The sequence below is a fragment of the Mya arenaria genome, chromosome 6, assembly GCF_026914265.1.
Source record: "Mya arenaria isolate MELC-2E11 chromosome 6, ASM2691426v1".
NCBI lineage: Eukaryota > Metazoa > Mollusca > Bivalvia > Myida > Myidae > Mya > Mya arenaria.
Window position 1 is genome coordinate 61,808,081 of NC_069127.1, and position 19,879 is coordinate 61,827,959.

The 19,879-nt window shown below is 34.4% G+C and overlaps 1 protein-coding gene across 2 annotated transcripts; it reads left to right on the top strand.

The window, feature by feature from the left end:
* Nucleotides 1–71: 71 nt before the first annotated feature.
* Nucleotides 72–11,635, top strand: LOC128238176 (zinc finger protein 345-like). 2 transcript variants are annotated; one of them, XM_052953795.1, is made up of 2 exons: nt 72–127; nt 2,714–11,635. In XM_052953795.1, the coding sequence occupies exon 2, from the start codon at nt 2,732–2,734 to the stop codon at nt 5,072–5,074; it is 2,343 nt and encodes a 780-aa protein (XP_052809755.1). In that variant the 5' UTR covers nt 72–127; nt 2,714–2,731; the 3' UTR covers nt 5,075–11,635. The 2 variants fall into 2 exon arrangements, with proteins under 2 accessions (XP_052809755.1, XP_052809754.1); XM_052953794.1 differs by lacking the exon at nt 72–127 and adding an exon at nt 2,194–2,322.
* Nucleotides 11,636–19,879: the final 8,244 nt, after the last annotated feature.

Here is a 19,879-nt window from a genome sequence, read left to right on the forward strand (position 1 = left end):
GATTACAATTAATCAAAAATGGCTTCCTTGAAAAATCGAATATACACGAGTTACTTCCCTTATTACAACTTTTGCCACTTATGTTTAATAATCGATTCCTGTTTATGCATGCATAGAACTGTAAAGGGTAAAACTAATTGTTCTTCTTGCTTGAAAATAATCTATTGCATTTAGTTTGTTTCAGGTTGGACCCATTGAGACAAATGTCCATTTAAACACACAAATCTTCTGACGTTTTCTTGTTATGGCCACTCGACTATGTAAAGCAGGCGAACATGAGAATGAATGTCCAAATATTTAAAAAAAATCCCTAATGGAATTGATTGCGGCTATGTGGCATATCCCAACTAAATTTTATATTTTACTCTAATTGTTTTAAGACATTTCTTCGTTCATAAGGCCCCTCTTTGAAACTCGACTCATTTGTATCCAAATACTGAACACACTGGTAATTTTAGTAGCATACCAGTGCTCCAGCTAGCCCGTTTTTCAATGGCGCAGCGCCCGTGCCCCTTTTCTGACCGCCCTGCCCTTTTTTTGAGTAGTGCCCTTTTCACAAATGCTCTAATAGCACCAATTATCCTGTTAGTGCCCTTTTTACTATTGAAATCATTGCAAAAGATTGGCAGCCCTTAATCCGCTGTTATAACTGAGACAAATTACGTAATACTTATGACAATTCAGTGTTCCCGCTAGGTGTAACCATGCCCTCATTGACTGCTGAAAATATGCCGCACTGCCCTTTCATCTTCAAATGTGCCTTGTCCAAGTCATATGACAGCTAATTGTGTATATGTGTAGTGAGCAGACGACCTGTGTATTCATAATCGGTCATCTTTTAATCCAGTAATTAAGAAGAGCCAAATAGGGAAACATCGGCAGGAGGCGGAGCTATTGAATGTCAGCCAATCAGAATATACATTGAGAATTCGTTCATTCAATGATGAAAGTTCGTAAAATGCGATAGAAAATGCGAAGGGATGGTGAAAAAAGTTGTCAAGCACAATTAAATCTTTTAAAATAATTGTTAATTATATTGTACAGACGAGACTCGCCATTTAAACATTGTTGATTTGAAGCAGACGGTCACTGCCGAATTAAACATAACAAGGTGGCGCTAACACAATCAAATACGTCACTTTTTCAGTAAATGTTTTGAAAGCTTACTTGTAAAATATTCATGATGAAAATTTCTTTGTTTTCCACAAATATATGTTGATGCTTTATGTAGCTTTTACCTATCATGTCTACGATCATATTAAAAATCGCCGAAACCGCCATTTTGTCAGAACTAATTTCGGAGTTAATTTATCAATGTTCTATGTTTTATAAGTGATTTTTTAAGCAAGGGCAGTGATTTTTATTGTCATTTTATTCTAAAACATTAGCATATTAAACATTATTTTACCAAAGACAATTAAATAACAGCCAGGCTGAATGTAACATTCGTCCCCAATCCAGATCGTACCAAACTGATTTGTCCCCTACATATTTGTTTTTTTGTGTATTTATTTATTTGATTGCTTCAAATGTTTAACTATCTTTGTTTTTTTCTTTATTTTACATGTTTTTTTTTTGAGAAATATGTGACATTGCACTAAAGAAGATTCCAGACAAGTACAATCATACTACCACAGACAAATTTTAATTTTGATATTCAAATACACCCTTCTAAATTTTGAGAAAAAAAACACAATTTTGTTCAAGTCTGGAAATCATGGAAAATGATTTAAATTGAGTACGGTATGAAAACAAAACAAATTATAGGGGGAGACCCCCCCCCCCCAAAAAAAAAACAACAAAAAAAAAAACAACAACTTGTGACAGGGGTGGACCCCTCCCCCAATTGCCTCTACATGACTCATGTAGCTTGCCCTTTTCAAAACTCCACCCTGCCCTTTTCAAATCCTGGCTGGAGCACTGCATACCATAATTCATCTTAAAGTTTTGACACCTTAAAAAATTTCTTTTTTTGCTGTCCAAATTCATAGAAAATTACCATTTTTACATTTAATCTATGTCCGAAATACGAACAAATCTACCATTCTCTTCATGTTTTGTGTTTTACCATGGTAGTTATTATAGTTATTTCTTACACCTATAATTGTAAATCCTCCATCAAGTTAATTAAAATCCCAACAAACACAGGTTAGTCGATTGACACATGCATTGAAATAAATAAACACCTTCTGTCGGCTTCAGATCAAACAGTCACACAGTGTGACGTCACATAACTAAAAGTTATACCCTCAAAGGAATTGGCCTCGAGGATCTCGTGGAGAGCATGGACAATGTTATACGCGATTAATGTTTCTGCGTTATGTGCGTAAACTCAGCATTGCATTTCTAACTTAAATTTATTACGTTAAAAAATAATTACAGTGCTGTCATCGAATGTGTTGACTTTTATTGTTCTATAATTGATGGTTTCAATGAGTATTAATGTATGAATATCGTCGTTATTAATTATTAAGTTGTTAAATTAAAGTTCAATAAATGTAATAATTCAGTCTATAAATGTGGTACAAACATGACATGTCTTCATTTTCTTAATTCCCTGATCACCCATGCAGGGATATAACATAACACTCGCCCACTCGCCAATGGCGATCTATTTTCGATCTGGGAAAGGCAAATGTAAAAAATTTCGCTATATATGAATTCCATTAAAAACATCAACTATTTACTTAAAGATTCTTTTGCTTTTTTTCAGTTGGAAGTCGTAAAGAAGATGGAATTTGAGGGTGAAGACTTCACATGCTCGTTGTGTGAAAGGTCCTATGACTCTAAGGAGGCTCTGTTACGCCATGAAAAACTGCACTTCAGGGAGCGTTCATTCGAATGCCATATCTGTAACAAGACTTTCTACACTGAGGGATATTTGAAAGATCATGTACAGCGTCATTCAGGTATTAAGAAATATCAGTGCGATCTATGTGATAAGTCTTTTGCGAATCCCGGTTACCTGAAAGTTCACAAACAGTGGCATAACAATGAGCGCAATAGGGAATGCTTTGTGTGTAAGAAGAGGTTTTTACATGCTACAAGTTATCAGTTACACATGCGAACGCACACCAATGAGCGTCCTGTGGCTTGTGATATATGTGGGAAAATGTGGAAATCTGCTTCGGACAAAAATCGCCATAAGAAAACAGTCCATAGCGATGAAAGGCCATATCCGTGCAAAATGTGCGATAAAGCGTTCAAGACGTCTGCTGGTCTTACGTCCCACATTGAAGTCCATAAAGATGTGAAACGAACTGCAAAATGTGATCTGTGTGGTAAAACTGTTCGCCTTTATGGATTAAGCCAGCATAAGAAAGACCATTTTGCTGAGAAGGTGTTTGCTTGCACACTTTGTCCAAAAAAGTTCAAGTCTAAACACCAGCTTAATATGCACCAACCCACACACACAGGGGAACAAAAATATGAGTGCGATATTTGTGGAATGGCATTTAGTTTCAACGCAAACAGAAATAGACACAGAAAAACCCATGAGGAGAACAGGTGCTACCGTTGTGATGTTTGCGGACATGGGTTCAGAAATAAGTCCACGCTTAGGACACATATGTGGATTCATACTCGTGAGGTTAAAAAATTCAAGTGCCATCTTTGTATTGCATCTTTCCCCGTACAACATCATCTGAATGTTCACATGAGGCTTCATACACCAAGTCACAAATACGCTTGCGAATTATGTGGGGTTCGCTACACAAACAAAACAGCTTTGATGACGCACAACTTGATGCACGAAGCGGAGAATGTTTCAGGTAATAAGAAGAGAAAGAAATTGGCTTACAATGAACTAAGAAGATTATCCAAAGATGATGAGTCTGAAACATATTTTAGCAAAAGACGCAAAAGAAAAACTAAAGCAAAGTTGAATCTTAACAGAAACAGAAAGAAGACTTATTTAAAATTTGAAAATGATGAACATGAGGATGGAAATAGAAAAATTGAACCATCCTCAAAACAGAAAATATTTCACAAATGCTTCCTTTGTAAAAAGAGGTACTTCGGTTTACCCAATTACAAAATTCACTTACAGTTTCATACTCAAAATGAAATTGTTAAATGTGTGATTTGCAGCAAAATATGTAGAACAAAAGAGGCTTTAAAAGGACACATGGAAATACATGGAACTTGGAAACCGCTGATTTGCCCATTTTGTGATCATCGGTTCAAGACTTACGCGAGCATTGAGAAACATATGAATAGTCATACAAATGAGAAGAAATTTAAGTGTGATTACTGCTTAAAAGAGTTCAAGTACCTTGCTGGTATAAGGAAGCATGCTTATAGGCATGTGGCTGAGTATACGTTTCAGTGTGGCGTGTGTGGTGCCAGGTTTTCAAACAAACAGGGACTGTTGCGACATCGGTCAAACCATGCTAACTTGGCAAGGGCTGTGAAAGCTGAAATGCAGGTAGAAGATGTGGTATCATTTGAAAAGGACTTCACTGACAAAGATGATAGTACATCACTGAGGACACAGACAATGTTTCAACAAGATGAAATGAAAGCTGATGTTCCGGATTTAGACAGTCTTTTGGAAAATTGTATCGTAAATCAAGACAGTGAAGCAAGTATGGATAAAGATTGTGAAACATTGGATGAAACAAACAAGTTAACTGATATAGCTGATGTTAATTTACAAAACTTGTCCAATGACCAAGATAAAAAGATAGCACTTTCTACAGATGACAGCGACTCTAGCAGTTATGATATTACATCAAAGGGAATGAATGGTGATGAATGGAATATGGGTGACAGTGAAATGTTTATAAACACTGCTGATCTAGACAATCTTGATGAAATTCTAGTCAAAAATAGTCTCAAAGACACAGTTGATGAACAAAGCATACTGCAATCACAAGATAGAAATGCAATTGTTGAAAACATGCCTAATCCAATGATAGCTGAAACCAACAGAAACAGTGGAAGCTTCATGATTGATACTGAATCAGAATTGGACAAGCAAGAGAATGCAAGAGAACTGAATGGCATTGATCTTGAATGCCACAAAACTGGACAGAATTTGTACATTGTCAAGGCTGAACTGGACGAAGACTAAAACATAACAAAAACCGTCTTGCGCTAAAGTCCTCAATTTGTATCGCTTTGATTTGGTTTTCTTTATTTTCGCTTTGATTTAGTGAAACTATAATTTTTGCCGAGGTAAAAAATTCTGGCCCCAGTTTTTCAAAAAAAAAAAGTTCCTTTTAACAGGATTAAGCTAAGGTTGACTATATTTGTTTTGGTGATAAATGTGATATTCTCATTTTTAAGACTGTAAACAAAACTATTTTTATGATAATCAGGATAAACTGATTTTTAGCTCGACTATTCGAAGAATAAGGAGAGCTATACTACTCACCCAAGCGTAGGCGTCTGCGTCGGCGTCACCCCTTGGTTAAGGTTTTGCGTGCAAGCACACATAGGTTAATATCTCAGCAAGTACTGGAGGTATTGCATTGAGACTTTATACAATGGTACCCAACCATCCAACCTACTTTATTAACCAAGTTTGATAACTCTACTTTGCATTTAATGCCAATAGTAGGCCTTTATTATTTGACTTAGAAATTCTGGTTAAGGTTTTGCGTGCAAGCACACATAGGTTAATATCTCAGCAACTACTTGAGGTGTTGCATTGAGACTTTATACAATGGTACTCAACCATCCAACCTACTTAATTAACCAAGTTAGATAACTCTAGTTTGCATTTAATGCAAATAATAGGCCTTTATTATTTGACTTATAAATTCTGGTTACGGTTTTGCATGCAAGCACACATAGGTTAATATCTCAGCCATTGATGAGGTATTTCATTGAGACTTGATACAATGGTACTCAACCATCCACCCTACTTAATTTACCAAGTTAGATTCATTGAGACTTGATACAATGGTACTCAACCATCCAACCTACTTAATTTACCAAGTTATATAACTCTAGTTTGCATTTAATGCAAATAATTGCCCTTTATTTGACTCAGAAATTCTGGTTAAGGTTTTGCATGTAAGCACACATAGGTTAATATCTCAGCAACTACTGGATGAATTGCATTGAGACTTTATAAAATGGTACTCAACCATCCAATCTACTTAAATAACCAAGTAAGATAACTCTAGTTTGCATTAAATTCAAATAATGGCCCCTTTTTATTCAATGCTTCAGCAAATACATCATGTATTGCATGAAACTTTACACACAGGCTCCCAACCATTTAACCTTCTCAAGTAAGATAACTCTATCTTTCATATTATATAATTTTTGCCCCTTTATTATGCAACTTAGAAATTCTGGTTAAGGTCTTGCATGTTAGCACACATAGGATAATATCTCAGCAACTACTTGATGTATTGCATTGAGACTTTATACAATGGTATTCAACCACCCAACCTAATTGAATAATCAAGTTAGATAACTGTGTTTTGCAAATAATGGCCCTTCATTATTACACTTAAAATATTCTGGTTAAAATTTTGCATGTAACCACATTTATGTTAATATCTCCGCACATCATGAATTGCATTGAAATCTAATCAAACAGTGATCCATGCATGTTTCGCCAAAACTTTTCAATCCTTACATTGAAAAGCGGCGGAATAGTCGAGCGCGCTGTCTCTGTGACAGCTCTTGTTAAATTTAAGATCTATAAGAGTTCATAATGTTGTGTTTTTTAAAATTTTGTTTGGCTTAATGAAATAAAGGACTTGTTACGCTTAAAAATTTTCCAAGAAACAGCGGGGCCTGACTTTTGTTCGAAATGCTCTAATACTTAGATATGAGCAAAGCTCAAAAAGTAAAACTGACTAGATATTGTTAGGCATTGTTATTGTTGTTTATTTAGAACTTTCATTGTAGGACATTTTTTTTTGTTACATTTAGGTTTTAACTTATCAAGTAACATCAGACATAATAGTAAAGGATCTAGAAATATGAATGAATGTATGGCGAGTGTTAGAAATGAAATAAAAAAATAATAATTGTGAATTAGAATTTCCCTAGTGTAGTAAACCTTCCAATCCAACCTATTTGTTTTACTGATAGATGTATAATATTGAATATTATCAACCAAAAATGAAAGTGAAGAAAGACAATTTGTACAATATGTTAATTAGTAAGATTGGTAGTAAGTCATTGTGTGTATGCTACATAGTGTGTAAGTGAATTAGCGGTGCTAATGTTTGACTGTCATGTTAAAACTCAATCAGAATTTGCGAAAGAGAATGTTATTATGAATTTTACTGAAAGTTAATTGTTCTAATTCACAAACATCATCTGTAATAACTTTTTTTTGGTTATCTGATGTACAATAATGTAAAATTTTGATGCCATGATGATATCATTTTGGTATCCTATGAAAGGGTTTAACATGTAGAGGAAGAATACCTAAATATCATACTTATGTTGATGAAAAATATTGCAAAAACACTAACTGTTTTGACCTTGAAAGGTTGAAAAATCAGTCATTTCATTTCTGATTTCAGCTGAAATAAAGAACACAATTACGATTACCATAACTGCTATAATGTTATTTGTAATCATGTTTTTACAGTCATTTATTTTACATCTGAGTAATCAGTAAGCATTTCCATTTCAAATGATACCAAAATTAAATCGGGTCACAAGGCATCAAACTTTAATTTTACAGCCAAAATCTTATTTGTACAAAAGTCATTGGATATACATGTACGTTATAATGTTCTCTCATTCTACGCCACTCATGAAATATTCATTTTTGGTGTTATACATGAGGTGAAATAAATTGCTATCTTACACTGAAACAAACAATTATTCTTTAAATTATATGCTTAAAATTGCAATTAAAAGCCAATTTGTATGCGCACGTAACATAATTTAATCACTTCATTTGTAAAATATTCAGAAAACAACAACACTTGATCTGTAAAAGGTACAGAAAAAATACACTATTTATTAAAGATGCAGTTAAAATGCACTTTCAACTGCGTTTTAAGTGTACTTTGCTAAAAAGCGTATTATTTTTTGAGAAGGGTCTGTGCGCCCTGACATTAGATTTGGAACAAAGAGGGGGCTAAAATTTCAAAACTGTGGAAAATATCAAAGTGATATTTTCACTGTTTGAAACAGTAAAATTTCAATTTTATTTAACTGATAAAATTCTATAAACCACCGAGAAGCATATTATTAGTAAATAGTCTTACCAATCAGAATCATCAATACCAAAAAGCGATCATTTTTACATTGGTTGATTGGGCCTACTATACGTATACATATATTTAATACTGTTTAAAGTTATGATTGTTTAAGATTGTTAACATATTTTCTGTTAAATTGTAAATATCTGGTTCTGTATATATTTGATACTTGAGAACGTTACTTTAAAGTTTGCTTTAGAAATTGATGTTTGAAATTTGCCTATGTAAGGTATTAATTGTAGGAGATTAGTGGATAACTGCATTTTTGTGCAGAGTAAGAGATACAGTATAATTTATATAAAAGAATACCTAAAATTCTGAATTATTAGTAGGGATGGCAACGAGTAGTAAAATTAATACTTGAGTACTCGGACGATCGTTCGATCGGGTACTCGATTACTCTGAAAAATTGAATATGAGTTCGCAAAGACAAGATTGTGTATACATGTATCGTTAATGATATATTGTGCGTTGGTCGTATTATTGGTCATTTTCACCTTTAAAGTAAACTTTCATTACGTATCTTTACTATTTTAACAAAAAATGATGTAAAAAGAAAACAAATGTTGTTTCAGGCTTTTAATTTGTCTTATTCGTTTGATTTTATACAAGTATTCACTGCAGAAATGAACAACAATCAGAATTACAATGAACAAAAATTAATAGCATACATAAAAATAGTGAACGAAATTCAATACGAAGTTCAGTTGTTGAGTTGTTTACTCTACCATTTTTTTTTTTTAAATAATAGTTTTTCGTACCGTGTAATTGTTGTTTACCTCATTAATATTCATAATTCTTGATTGAAAATATCAATTGTGATAATCATTGCAAAAATAGTTAAAATACGCCCATTAAGAAATGAATTCTCGTAATGGTCGATACTCTTACGCTCGTTAGCATCCATTGTTTGGTGGAAGGTCTCTAATTGGTATACAATAGAATTGTGTAGGTGAAAGTACCGCTATCAAAACTTCGCTAATTGACATCTGTGCTAATTTGAAATAGGGGTCCTTTGTTGACAGTTTGCAACTATCACAACAACTTTCAACTAATTGATTGAGGTCAATTGTGTACACAGCGGGGATTAGAGGGACCGTAAATTGTCCTCTTGGCAACTAACCAGATCTGAAAATTTTGTCTGTAAATCGTGTATTTTTATAGATTTTTTTTCTGAGTACTCGAGTAGTGATTTGGTACTCGAGTACTCGGACGTTCGATCGAGTACTCGGGTACTCGTTGCCATCCCTAATTTTTAGTGTAAGGCCAAAAAAGGCTTGTTTCCTATTTCATTGCAAAAAAACAACCAAAGAGACTGTGTCAAAATCTCATTTCATTTTTTTATTTTGTGTAAAGGTGTGTTTGAATTTCATTTTCGCATCTAAAAATTGTCACCTTTTTGTTTGATTGCTATGTAAATTTAGGGCTGTGTGCAAAACATCAGGGTCTGTCGTGAAACCGTAAACAAACTTTTTTTTTGTTAAACCTTGGCAATAATGTTTTTGTAGCATAATAATTTCTTATCATGAATGTTAAAAGTTTTATTCAGGTACAAAAATGATTACCAAACCTAACAGCCTCCCCTAATCTGTCTGGTAAAAGGCTCCATTTTGATTTATGCCACACTAAATTTATGTATAGTATTAGGTTCCAATTTCAAAAGCTAGCAGTCAGGAAAAAAATGTCACGAAAATACAAGCTCGCTTAAAACTTTAATTTGGCTTCTTTGAGAAAATATAGAAGGGCTTAGAAGAGCAATCCAGCAATGAATAACCTTAAATTTATGAAATAAAGCTTTATACTTACATTAGTGCATGAATTTCTACAACAAAATGTTTTGTTTAGTAAAATACTTGTTGATTATCAAAGCTGTATAAATGCAGTTTTTATTGTATAATTTTCATTTTTAAAATTTTGGGGGGTTTTGAAGGACAAAAACTAATAGTTCCATGTCATTTAACGCGTACTCAAATTGTTATGGCCTTATCAGTTTGACAATGTTTTTATTTTGTCCTTTATCCTATCATAGGCTAAGAACAGCAGCTTCATTTCAAATTTGGATGCAATTCCTTTCATCACATGGGTCTGAGTAACCACTTTATTGTTGGGTTTAAACTTCATCAGTGTCCTCAGGGATATCAGATAATGAATTTATAACTATATTAATCTTTGTTTAATTTAAAAAAAATAATTCTTTTTTCCGACTCAATTTACATGTTCAGTATTTGTTAATTTCAAGATTAAACACAATTTTTTATATGGTTACATCAGTCATCCATTTTATTTTAATGGTGTATGTTTCCTTCTCAGCAGTTTTCATTACCGTTCTTCGCCTTTGACGTCAGCAATTTTCCTCCTTTTCTGTATAGTCAGCTAACTGGTAAGCAGTTTAGTACTGCCACATTTAGCCTGTGTTGAAGTTGAGCTTATTATCCTCGTAATTTGTCTTTTTCCTTTAATTACAATCCACTGAAGAAAGAAAGACCATTAATGTGCTTATTTTATTTGTTATTTTTGTAAAGTATGAAAATATTTTTTTGATTTGTTCAGTTCAGGTTTGTGTTGAGTATCACTTGTATAGCATGGCAGGCACACAGATTACATGTTGTCGTCAGCTGCATTATTTCATTTCTGCTCTCTTATTTCTTCTCCAAACTTTACAAAACTTGGCAGCGTTTCCTTATGAACATACTGTCTCGATTGAGTTTGATAACCTGTCAGGTCATCATTTCCACTGTGGAGTTATGGCCCTTGAATTGTTAAAATGATGGGCAATACATCTGATTGGCGGAATTTTTGTTTAGTTTAAAGTAACACTGGTATTTAAAATCGATACATACACATTTATAACAAACATAAATTTTGAGGGATAAACCTCTAACTACTTACTAAATAAGGCATTTTTGAAAATAGTAATTACTGATAGCAAGATTGTAACTGTGTATTTGATAGCTGAAAATGCACAACTATTAAATGATTGGTGAGTGCTAAAAGATTTACAGTGATCAACTATCGTTTCATACCGTAGAATGACCCTGTTTTCTGCACCTTTCTTTCAAGTTAAACATGGTACAGTACATCTTATTTGGGAGTAAGAGTGCATTTTTATATACTAATTGCAGTTGTACCCCAGGCTTGTCACTCTATGGACAGTTAAAGTACTTTATTCTAAACAGATGTATTTATTTAAAAAAGTGTTCATTATCACATTGTATGTGTCTATTGATATTGTAAGTACAATGTATGTCCATTCTTATATTGATTGTTGTTTTCTATTTGAATTCTGTTGCAAAACATGTATAACATGATATAGAATTAAATGTTTATGTTTATACTTGACACTGTTAAAATTGAGCAAATAGTTCATTTTATATGGTTATTATTTTAAGTTTTATAATCAGTTTTGTTTCATCAACTTCAATAGGTATTTAATAAAATAGTTTGTGTTTCCTAGGTGTTAGTTACTTAAATCATGACCATGTAAAAAATGCAGGTGCTCAAGCACTGTATTCATGAAGCATCTTAGTAACATTTTTCAACTTAGTGGAAAATTGCTTTTTTTTCTAAACTGGACTTTAAGAAAACACCCAAAGTTTGACAATTTCTAAATAAGAGATTCGTATGAGAAAATTTTATGAAAAGTAGCGCATAATAATAATAATCTTTGGCAAAAATTAGAGAATTCCCACAAAGTTTAAAAGTTTCACTTAAAAGCTTTATTAATACGTCCCCTACAGATATTGTCACGGTGTCTGTCTGCATTTTTTTTTCACTCAATAACCTTAAAACCATCAAAGATATCTACTTTAAACGTTACATGATTTTCGAACCATTTCTGGGACCTGATTACAAACAGTCTTATTAAGTCTGGGTTCAGACACCAATAAATGCATATCTTCATATCATTGTAACTTTACTCCTACATTGATAATAAACTTTGCTAAATTATATTACCATTTGAGATTTACATGCATAGTACCCTCGACTCAGAATTGAGACTGTTGTAACCAATGGCCATGGTGGAGCCTAGTCTAGACTCAGAATTGAGACTGTTGTAATCAATGGCCATGATGGAGCCTAGTCTAGACTCAGATTGAGACTGTTGTAATCAATGGCCATGATGGAGCCTAGTCTAGACTCAGATTGAGACTGTTGTAATCAATGGCCATGATGGAGCCTAGTCTAGACTCAGATTGAGACTGTTTGTAATCATGGGTCATGGTGGATCCTAGTCTAGACTCAGATTGAGACTGTTGTAACCAATGGCCACGATGGAGCCTAGTCTAGACTCAGATTGAGACTGTTTGTAATCATGGGTCATGGTGGATCCTAGTCTAGACTCAGATTGAGACTGTTGTAACTAATGGCCATGATGGAGCCTAGTCTAGACTCAGATTGAGACTGTTTGTAATCATGGGTCATGGTGGATCCTAGTCTAGACTCAGAATTGAGACTGTTGTAATCAATGGCCATGGTGGAGCCTAGTCTAGACTCAGATTGAGACTGTTTGTAATCATGGGTCATGGTGGATCCTAGTCTAGACTCAGATTGAGACTGTTGTAACCAATGGCCATGATGGAGCCTAGTCTAGACTCAGATTGAGACTGTTTGTAATCATGGGTCATGGTGGATCCTAGTCTAGACTCAGAATTCAGACTGTTGTAATCATGGGTCATGGTGGAGCCTAGCCTAGACGCAGATTGAGACTGTTTTACTTATGGGCCCTGAAGGATCCTAGTCTAGACTCTAACTTGAGACGGTTTGTCATCATGGACAATGCTGGATCCTAGACTAGACTCAGACTTGAGACTGTGGTAATCGTGAGCCATGGCGGATACTAGTCTAGTCTCAGGCTTAAGGCTGTTCATAATCATAGCCCATGGTGGATCCCAATCCAGACTCAGACTTGAGACTGTTTGTAATTATGGGACATGTTTGATCTAAATCTAGACTCAGACTTCAGATTGGTCGTAATCGTGGGCCATGGTGGATCCAAGTTTAGACTCAGACTTAAGGCTGTTCATAAGCATAGCCCATGGTGGATCCCAATCTAGACTCAGACTTGAGACTGTTTGAAATTATGGGACATGTTTGATCTAAATCTAGACTCAGACTTCAGATTGGTCGTAATCATGGGCCATGGTGGATCCAAGTTTACACTCAGGTTTTAGAGTGTTTGTAATCATGGGCGTTGGTGGATTCTAGTCTAGACCCAGACATGAGACGTTTGTAATCATGGGCCCTGGCGGATCCAAGTCTTGAATCAGACTTCAGACTGTTTGTAATCATTGGCCATCGTGGATTCTAGTCTAGACTCAGGCTTGAGACTGTAAGCATGCGCCATGTTGAAGCCTAGTCTAGACTTAGGCTTAAGACTGTAAGTAATCATGCGCCATGGTGGAGCCTAGTATAGACCTAGGCTTCATACTGTTTGTAATCATGCGCCATGGGGGAGCCGTGTCTAGACTTAGGCTTGAGACTGTTTGTAATCATGGACCATGGTGGGGCCTAGTCTGGACGTAGACTTGAGACTGTTTTTAATTAGCGCGATGGTGGAGCCTAGTGTAGACTCAGGCTGGAGACTGTTTGAAATCATGGGCCTTGGTGGAACCAAGTCTAGACTCAGACATAAGCTTGTTTGTAATCACGGGCCTTGGTGGATTATAGTCTAGACCCAGATTTGAGGATTTTTTAATCATGGGCCCTGGTTGATCCAAGTCTAGACTCAGACTTGAGACGGTTTGTAAACATTGGCCATGTTGAAGCCTAGTCTAGACTCAGGCTTGGGAGTATTATCATGAGCCATGGTGGATCCTAGTCTACACCTAGACTTGAGACTGTTTTTAATTATCGCCTTGGTGGAGCCTAGTCAAGACTGAGGCTTGAGACTGTTTGTAATCATGGGTCATGGTGGATCCAAGTTTAGACTCATACTTTAACCTGTTTTGTAATCATGGGCCCTGGTGTTTTATAGTCTATACCCAGATTTGAGACTTTTGTAATCATGGGTTTGTAAACATTTGCCAAGGTAAAACCTTTTCTAGACTCAGGCTCGAGACTATAATCATGACCCATGGTGGATCCTAGTCTAGACTCAGGCTTGGGACTGTTTGCAATCATGTGCCATGGTGGATCCTCGTCTAGACTCAGACTTGAGACTGTTTGTAATCATGGGCCATGGTGGAGCCTAGTCTAGACTCAGACTTGCGATTGTTTGTAATCATGGGCCATGGTGTAGCCTAGGCTAGACTCAGACTTGCGATTGTTTGTAATCATGGGCCATGGTGTAGCCTAGGCTAGACTCAGACTTGAGACTGTTTGTAATCATGGGCCATGGTGGAGCCTAGTCTAGACTCAGACTTGCGATTGTTTGTAATCATGGGCCATGGTGTAGCCTAGGCTAGACTCAGACTAGAGACTGTTCGTAGTCATTAGCCATGGTGGATCCTAGTCTAGACTCAGACTTGAGACTGTTTGTACTTAAGGCCCTGGAGGATCCTAGTCTAGATACAATATACAAGAAAAAAAGTCACATCGGGTATACATAAATTACAACAATAGCTCGCAGAGGTATTTTCCCACAAAATACCAATCAAATAAGATATCAATAATGCAGCACAGAACGTGGAAGGAAAAAATAAATGTATTCAAAAAAGATTAAAGTAAAGTAGCATTAGCAAATAAGTTATGACATAGAACAAGATCAAAATAAATTATTATAAATACATCGGTTATAAATAGAACATTAAAAGCATATGAGAAAATTAAAAGTATTACTGTTGATTAAAAAATGTGTTAATCAACACTATGATTAAAATATTATTCAGACAATGAGCTTATATCTGATTTTAATATTGGAAAAATAGTTTTAACTAAAATAAAAAAAGGAAATAATATTGATACAAAAGCAGATTTCTAGAAATAAAATATAAAAAAATCAGTGCAAAGCACTGGTTTTAAAGACATATTCGAGGAAAATGTGACAAATGAAAGAAAAGATTCACTAAGAATCAAATTAAATGTAGGATGTTGAGCAAGCCAAACAAAAAGCCATAAAAAGAGATCAAATGCAAAGGGTTTAAAGATGGCTCTTATTCCCAAATAAGACTTACCACAATTAATAATATTTTTTTAATATTCCAAAAAGGATGAATAAATATCGAAAACACTGTTGTTATGAAGGATACCTTGTTTAATTTGAAAGAAATGAGCATAAAACACGGTATTTCTACTTTATGAGACTATAGTAGACCACAGTAAATGTTTAAACATTCACCAATCATTATATATTTTTGCGTATTCTGTTAATATTTTCCATAAATGCATTATTTAGTATGTAGTTAAAGGTTTATCAGTCAAAATTGATGTTTGTTATAAATGTGTATGTTTTCATTTTGAATACGAGTGTCAATTCAATATTTAATAGCTTCTAAGCATAGTATATAACTAAAACATTTAAGACATGTATACAACACTAACAAAGCAAAAACACGTCATTGAATTTAGAGCAGTCTTAAACAAATTAAACTACTTGTGAATAAAGATACATATTGCTCAAAATGTTTATTCTACAATAAATACAGCTGATATCATTATAACAAGTTACATGAAAGAAATAAAGATTAGCAGCCATGAAAAGAAAACACTAGTAGCTTATAAACTATGTAGTGTTATTCAAAACGACACATGGATCACTTGCATCTGACCAGGTGTTTATAAGTCTTTTAAATTCTATAAAATTATCTACTTGCCTAATTTCATTTGGAAGGCTGTTCTACCCCTGGGCAGTCTCAAGAATAAATGAGTTCTTTCCAACAAATGAAAACTGTTAGGAATGTCAACTGTGTTTGCAAGTCTGAAATTGTATGTAGGCGTTTAATTAAATTGAACAAGTTCATGTAAATATTCTGGTGAAATACCATGAAAGCACTTAAAAGTTCCAATAGCCTAGTTTTAATCACAGTTACTTCGTATTTGGACTGCATTTTTGGCCAGTCGAGCGATTTGTCCCTAGGGTCATCTCTTGGACTGAGAATCATAAACATGTGTTTTAGTATTCTATGTTACACATAATAAACAAATAATCCACTTTTGGTCGTTTATTTTTACATATTAAATATTTTAAATTTTCATACAATCTTTATCATTCACAAGTTATGAAGGTTAGCAGATTTTGGATTGAGACATATGTATAGAAACGAGCTCAGATCTACATTTACTTTTCGATAAAACAACTGTACACGTCGCATGCAAGTTCAGAAGGAAGTTATCTCCAAGGTGCAATCGCTCAACAACACATACTAGACGCGTGTTCCCTATTTTCTTTAATAACTCTGCCAAGAATACTGTTTATATACCGACTCACAGAACTTCGCCAGTATTTTTGAGTATGCACAAGATCCGAACCCGGCATACGCTTTTTGGCTCTACGCGCGGACGGGTACCAGTCATGAGGTAAACATATCCCCGGTTCCCGTTCGCGCGTAAAGTTGAAAAGCGCATGTCGGGTCCGGTCGTTGTGCATGGTCAAAATTACTGGCGAAGGTTTGTGAGTCGGTAAATAAACAGTATTCTTGGCAGAGTTATCAAAGAAAATTGCGAAATGCTACTAGTTTGTGCTTGTTGAGCTTTTGCACCTTGGAGAACAAGCTGAACATGCATGCTACGTATACAGTTGTTTTATCGAAAAATTCTTGTAGATCTGAGCTCGTTTCCACACATATGTCTCAGTCCGAAATCTGCTAACCTTCATAACTTGTGAATGATAAAGATTGTATGAAATTTTAAAATAATTAATATGTTAAAATAAACGACCAAAAGTAACTGTGGTTTTAATCTTTCCAGTAAGCAGGGTAGACAAATTACAGCGATTTGATAGATCTTCATATGATAAGTTAAAATCATTATAGACTAATCTATGGGCCCTGTATTACAATTTTTCTAATATTTATCGTTTTTCGTACTACAAAAATGCCAAATGATAAAACATGGTAACATTTGACCTGATAAAAGATTTAAAAATAGGTCTGTTCTTTTCAGAGAGACATTTGCTTAGTCTTTGAAGAATGTCAAGTTAAGTTTCCGCTTTTTGCACAGGTGCGATATTTGTGTATCAAATTTTAACATGTAATCTAGCTCTACTCTTAGAAGTTTGACCTATTCACCACATTGTATTGTGTTACTTAATATAGTGAACGCGTCAATTTCATTGAGTTTTTTTACCATTTAATATAGCTTTGCCGGCATTGGATTAAATGAGAAAAGAGTTGATTGCTTTCTGTTTCTAGTGTCGAATTAACTTCATCTTTAGTTTGCTGCCAGTTAGAAATTGTGTTGTCATCAGCATAATTGTAGAAATGGGTATTGCTTGTAAATGTAAATGGAAGTATGTCGTCTAGAATATGTTGAAGATCTGAGTCCCTAGATTGGACCCATGAGGGAATATATTTTGTCATGTGCTTGTGTGGTCACCTAATTTGACTCTTTGTTTCATTCTGAGAAGTAGACCACACGATACGTCTTTTAGACCATAATACTGAAGGTTGTAAATGACGAGGTCGTGCGGAAGACAGTCGAAAACCTTCGACAAGTCCATTAGTTCGGCCTCTTCATAATTGTTGTTATCAAGAACTAACTTCCAGTCCTCCACAAGCCTTTAAAGTGTAGTGTGGCATCAAAAGTTTGACCTCAAGCAGCAGGTTACGGGTTGAAAATGTTGTCAAAGTGTGTAACCAACTGATTTTTAGTCTGAAGTTTATGGATAGAACAGTGGAAAGTGCTCTTTAATGCGGGGTTTATGGTCTTTATATAACAATAAGAAGGTTATCTTAAAAAAATCTGATTCGATACCTATTATTTACAGTTTTTGCAGTACACTTGACCAATAAGTCACGTGGGTTCTCCACCGTGATTCTGTCTGCGCACCTTGCTCCGACAACCTAATATGAAATGATTAACAATCTTATAGGAGCACTCGCCAAATGGGCAAGGTCTTATCGGGCCACTCGCCGAATGGGCCTTGCCCGAGTTCGAGTATAAATAAACTTGCACACAAGGACTTAAGGAGTCTACAAGACCATTCATCCCTTAACCAATAGACCTGAATCTTAACATGCACTAATAAAATAATATTAATAAACAAAAACATGCTTTGAAGAGCTTGGATGCTTAAAAATCCGCAACAACAATAAAGGGACATTGTCGATTTTTTGTTGTAGTCAAATATAAAACATAGAAATACATTTGAATTACATACCAATGTGATAAAACATTTAACTAATTTTAAATATAGTTATACTAAAAACAGTAAAAACTGAAATAAAAATATGGTTCGCCGCCATCCTTGTCTACTTGGTCTGCTCTTGAAAAGTTGTATGCATACAATTTGACTATGTCAACATTGAAACGGAAGTTGTCAATATTTGAATGTGTTTCGTTATTGTTATGAAAACCCAAAGATAATAAAACAGAACAGAACAGAACAGAACAGAACATTTATTTAGATACAAGCAAATACAGCCTATGATGATCAAACAATCATCATAGCATGCACAACAGGAAATATAAATTACCATGATTACAAACAAAAAGGAATAACAAGAAGAGAGCAATACCATCCAGTTTAAATTAGGCTGTAATATTAACTATATTGTCTCTTTTATGCCTTTATAGTTAATATGTAATATAGCCAGTTTGTGCAACAACGACTTCTTCTTAGAGTTAAGAAAAGTAATAAAATTTAACATCCTAGATCGTGTTCGATAATAACTATGTACATAACGCTCCCTTACGTGTTTAACTGTTTATATCTATCAATATCAGTATAAAATGATTTTCAATGAATATCAATAAAACAAAGTAACCGACCCGTTTACATACTATTAACATAAAAATGTTCCCGTTCCGTGTGTTTTAGTATTTCCCTCACATAAGTGTAGCTTTTTTATTTACAAGTTTTAAAACTGTTTTTGCTGTACTTGATGCACTAGGCTCGATTTGTTTTTTGCATAATATTTTGTGATTTAAAAAAAATCCTCTATCTTAAAAATGTGTTATTTGATCGATTTAGATTTATTTTTGTATACAAATTATCAACCATAAAAACATTTAACATAAAGAAAACAGTAAACAAACGTTGATAGACCATGATAACCACATTACACACAAAGACTTTCTAAAATGAGTTATAAATCCCTTATTTACATTGCGGTCGTTGCGATAAAAAGTATGACATAGAAAGACGCATTTAATTGTTTTGCAAAGAACGATAAAAATAAATTAAAAATCATAAAAATAATACATGATATTAATGCTTGTGCAAATGATGTTATCAGAAGAGAAATCGAAATTGTATGCAGAATTTTATGGCCAGAAACCAATAATTCGCACGACGTGCCGGCAACAAATCGCCCACTCGGTAGCCATATTGACTGTTTAGCAAATCTGATATGAATTTTGCATATGAATGTGATTAATTAAAAATGAGAAAATTATCGGCGATCTAATCATTACGCCCAGCTGCACAATATTCCAATCGGTACGCTGTTGGATTTATGCTGCCTTTATTCTGCGTTTATATAATGAAATTTACCTCAGGGACAAATACGACCATAGTACTAAATATGTGTCAAGAATCCCCAGGGCACAAATTTTCATCATGTCTTAAGGTGTGACTAATTTTAGCATCGGAGACA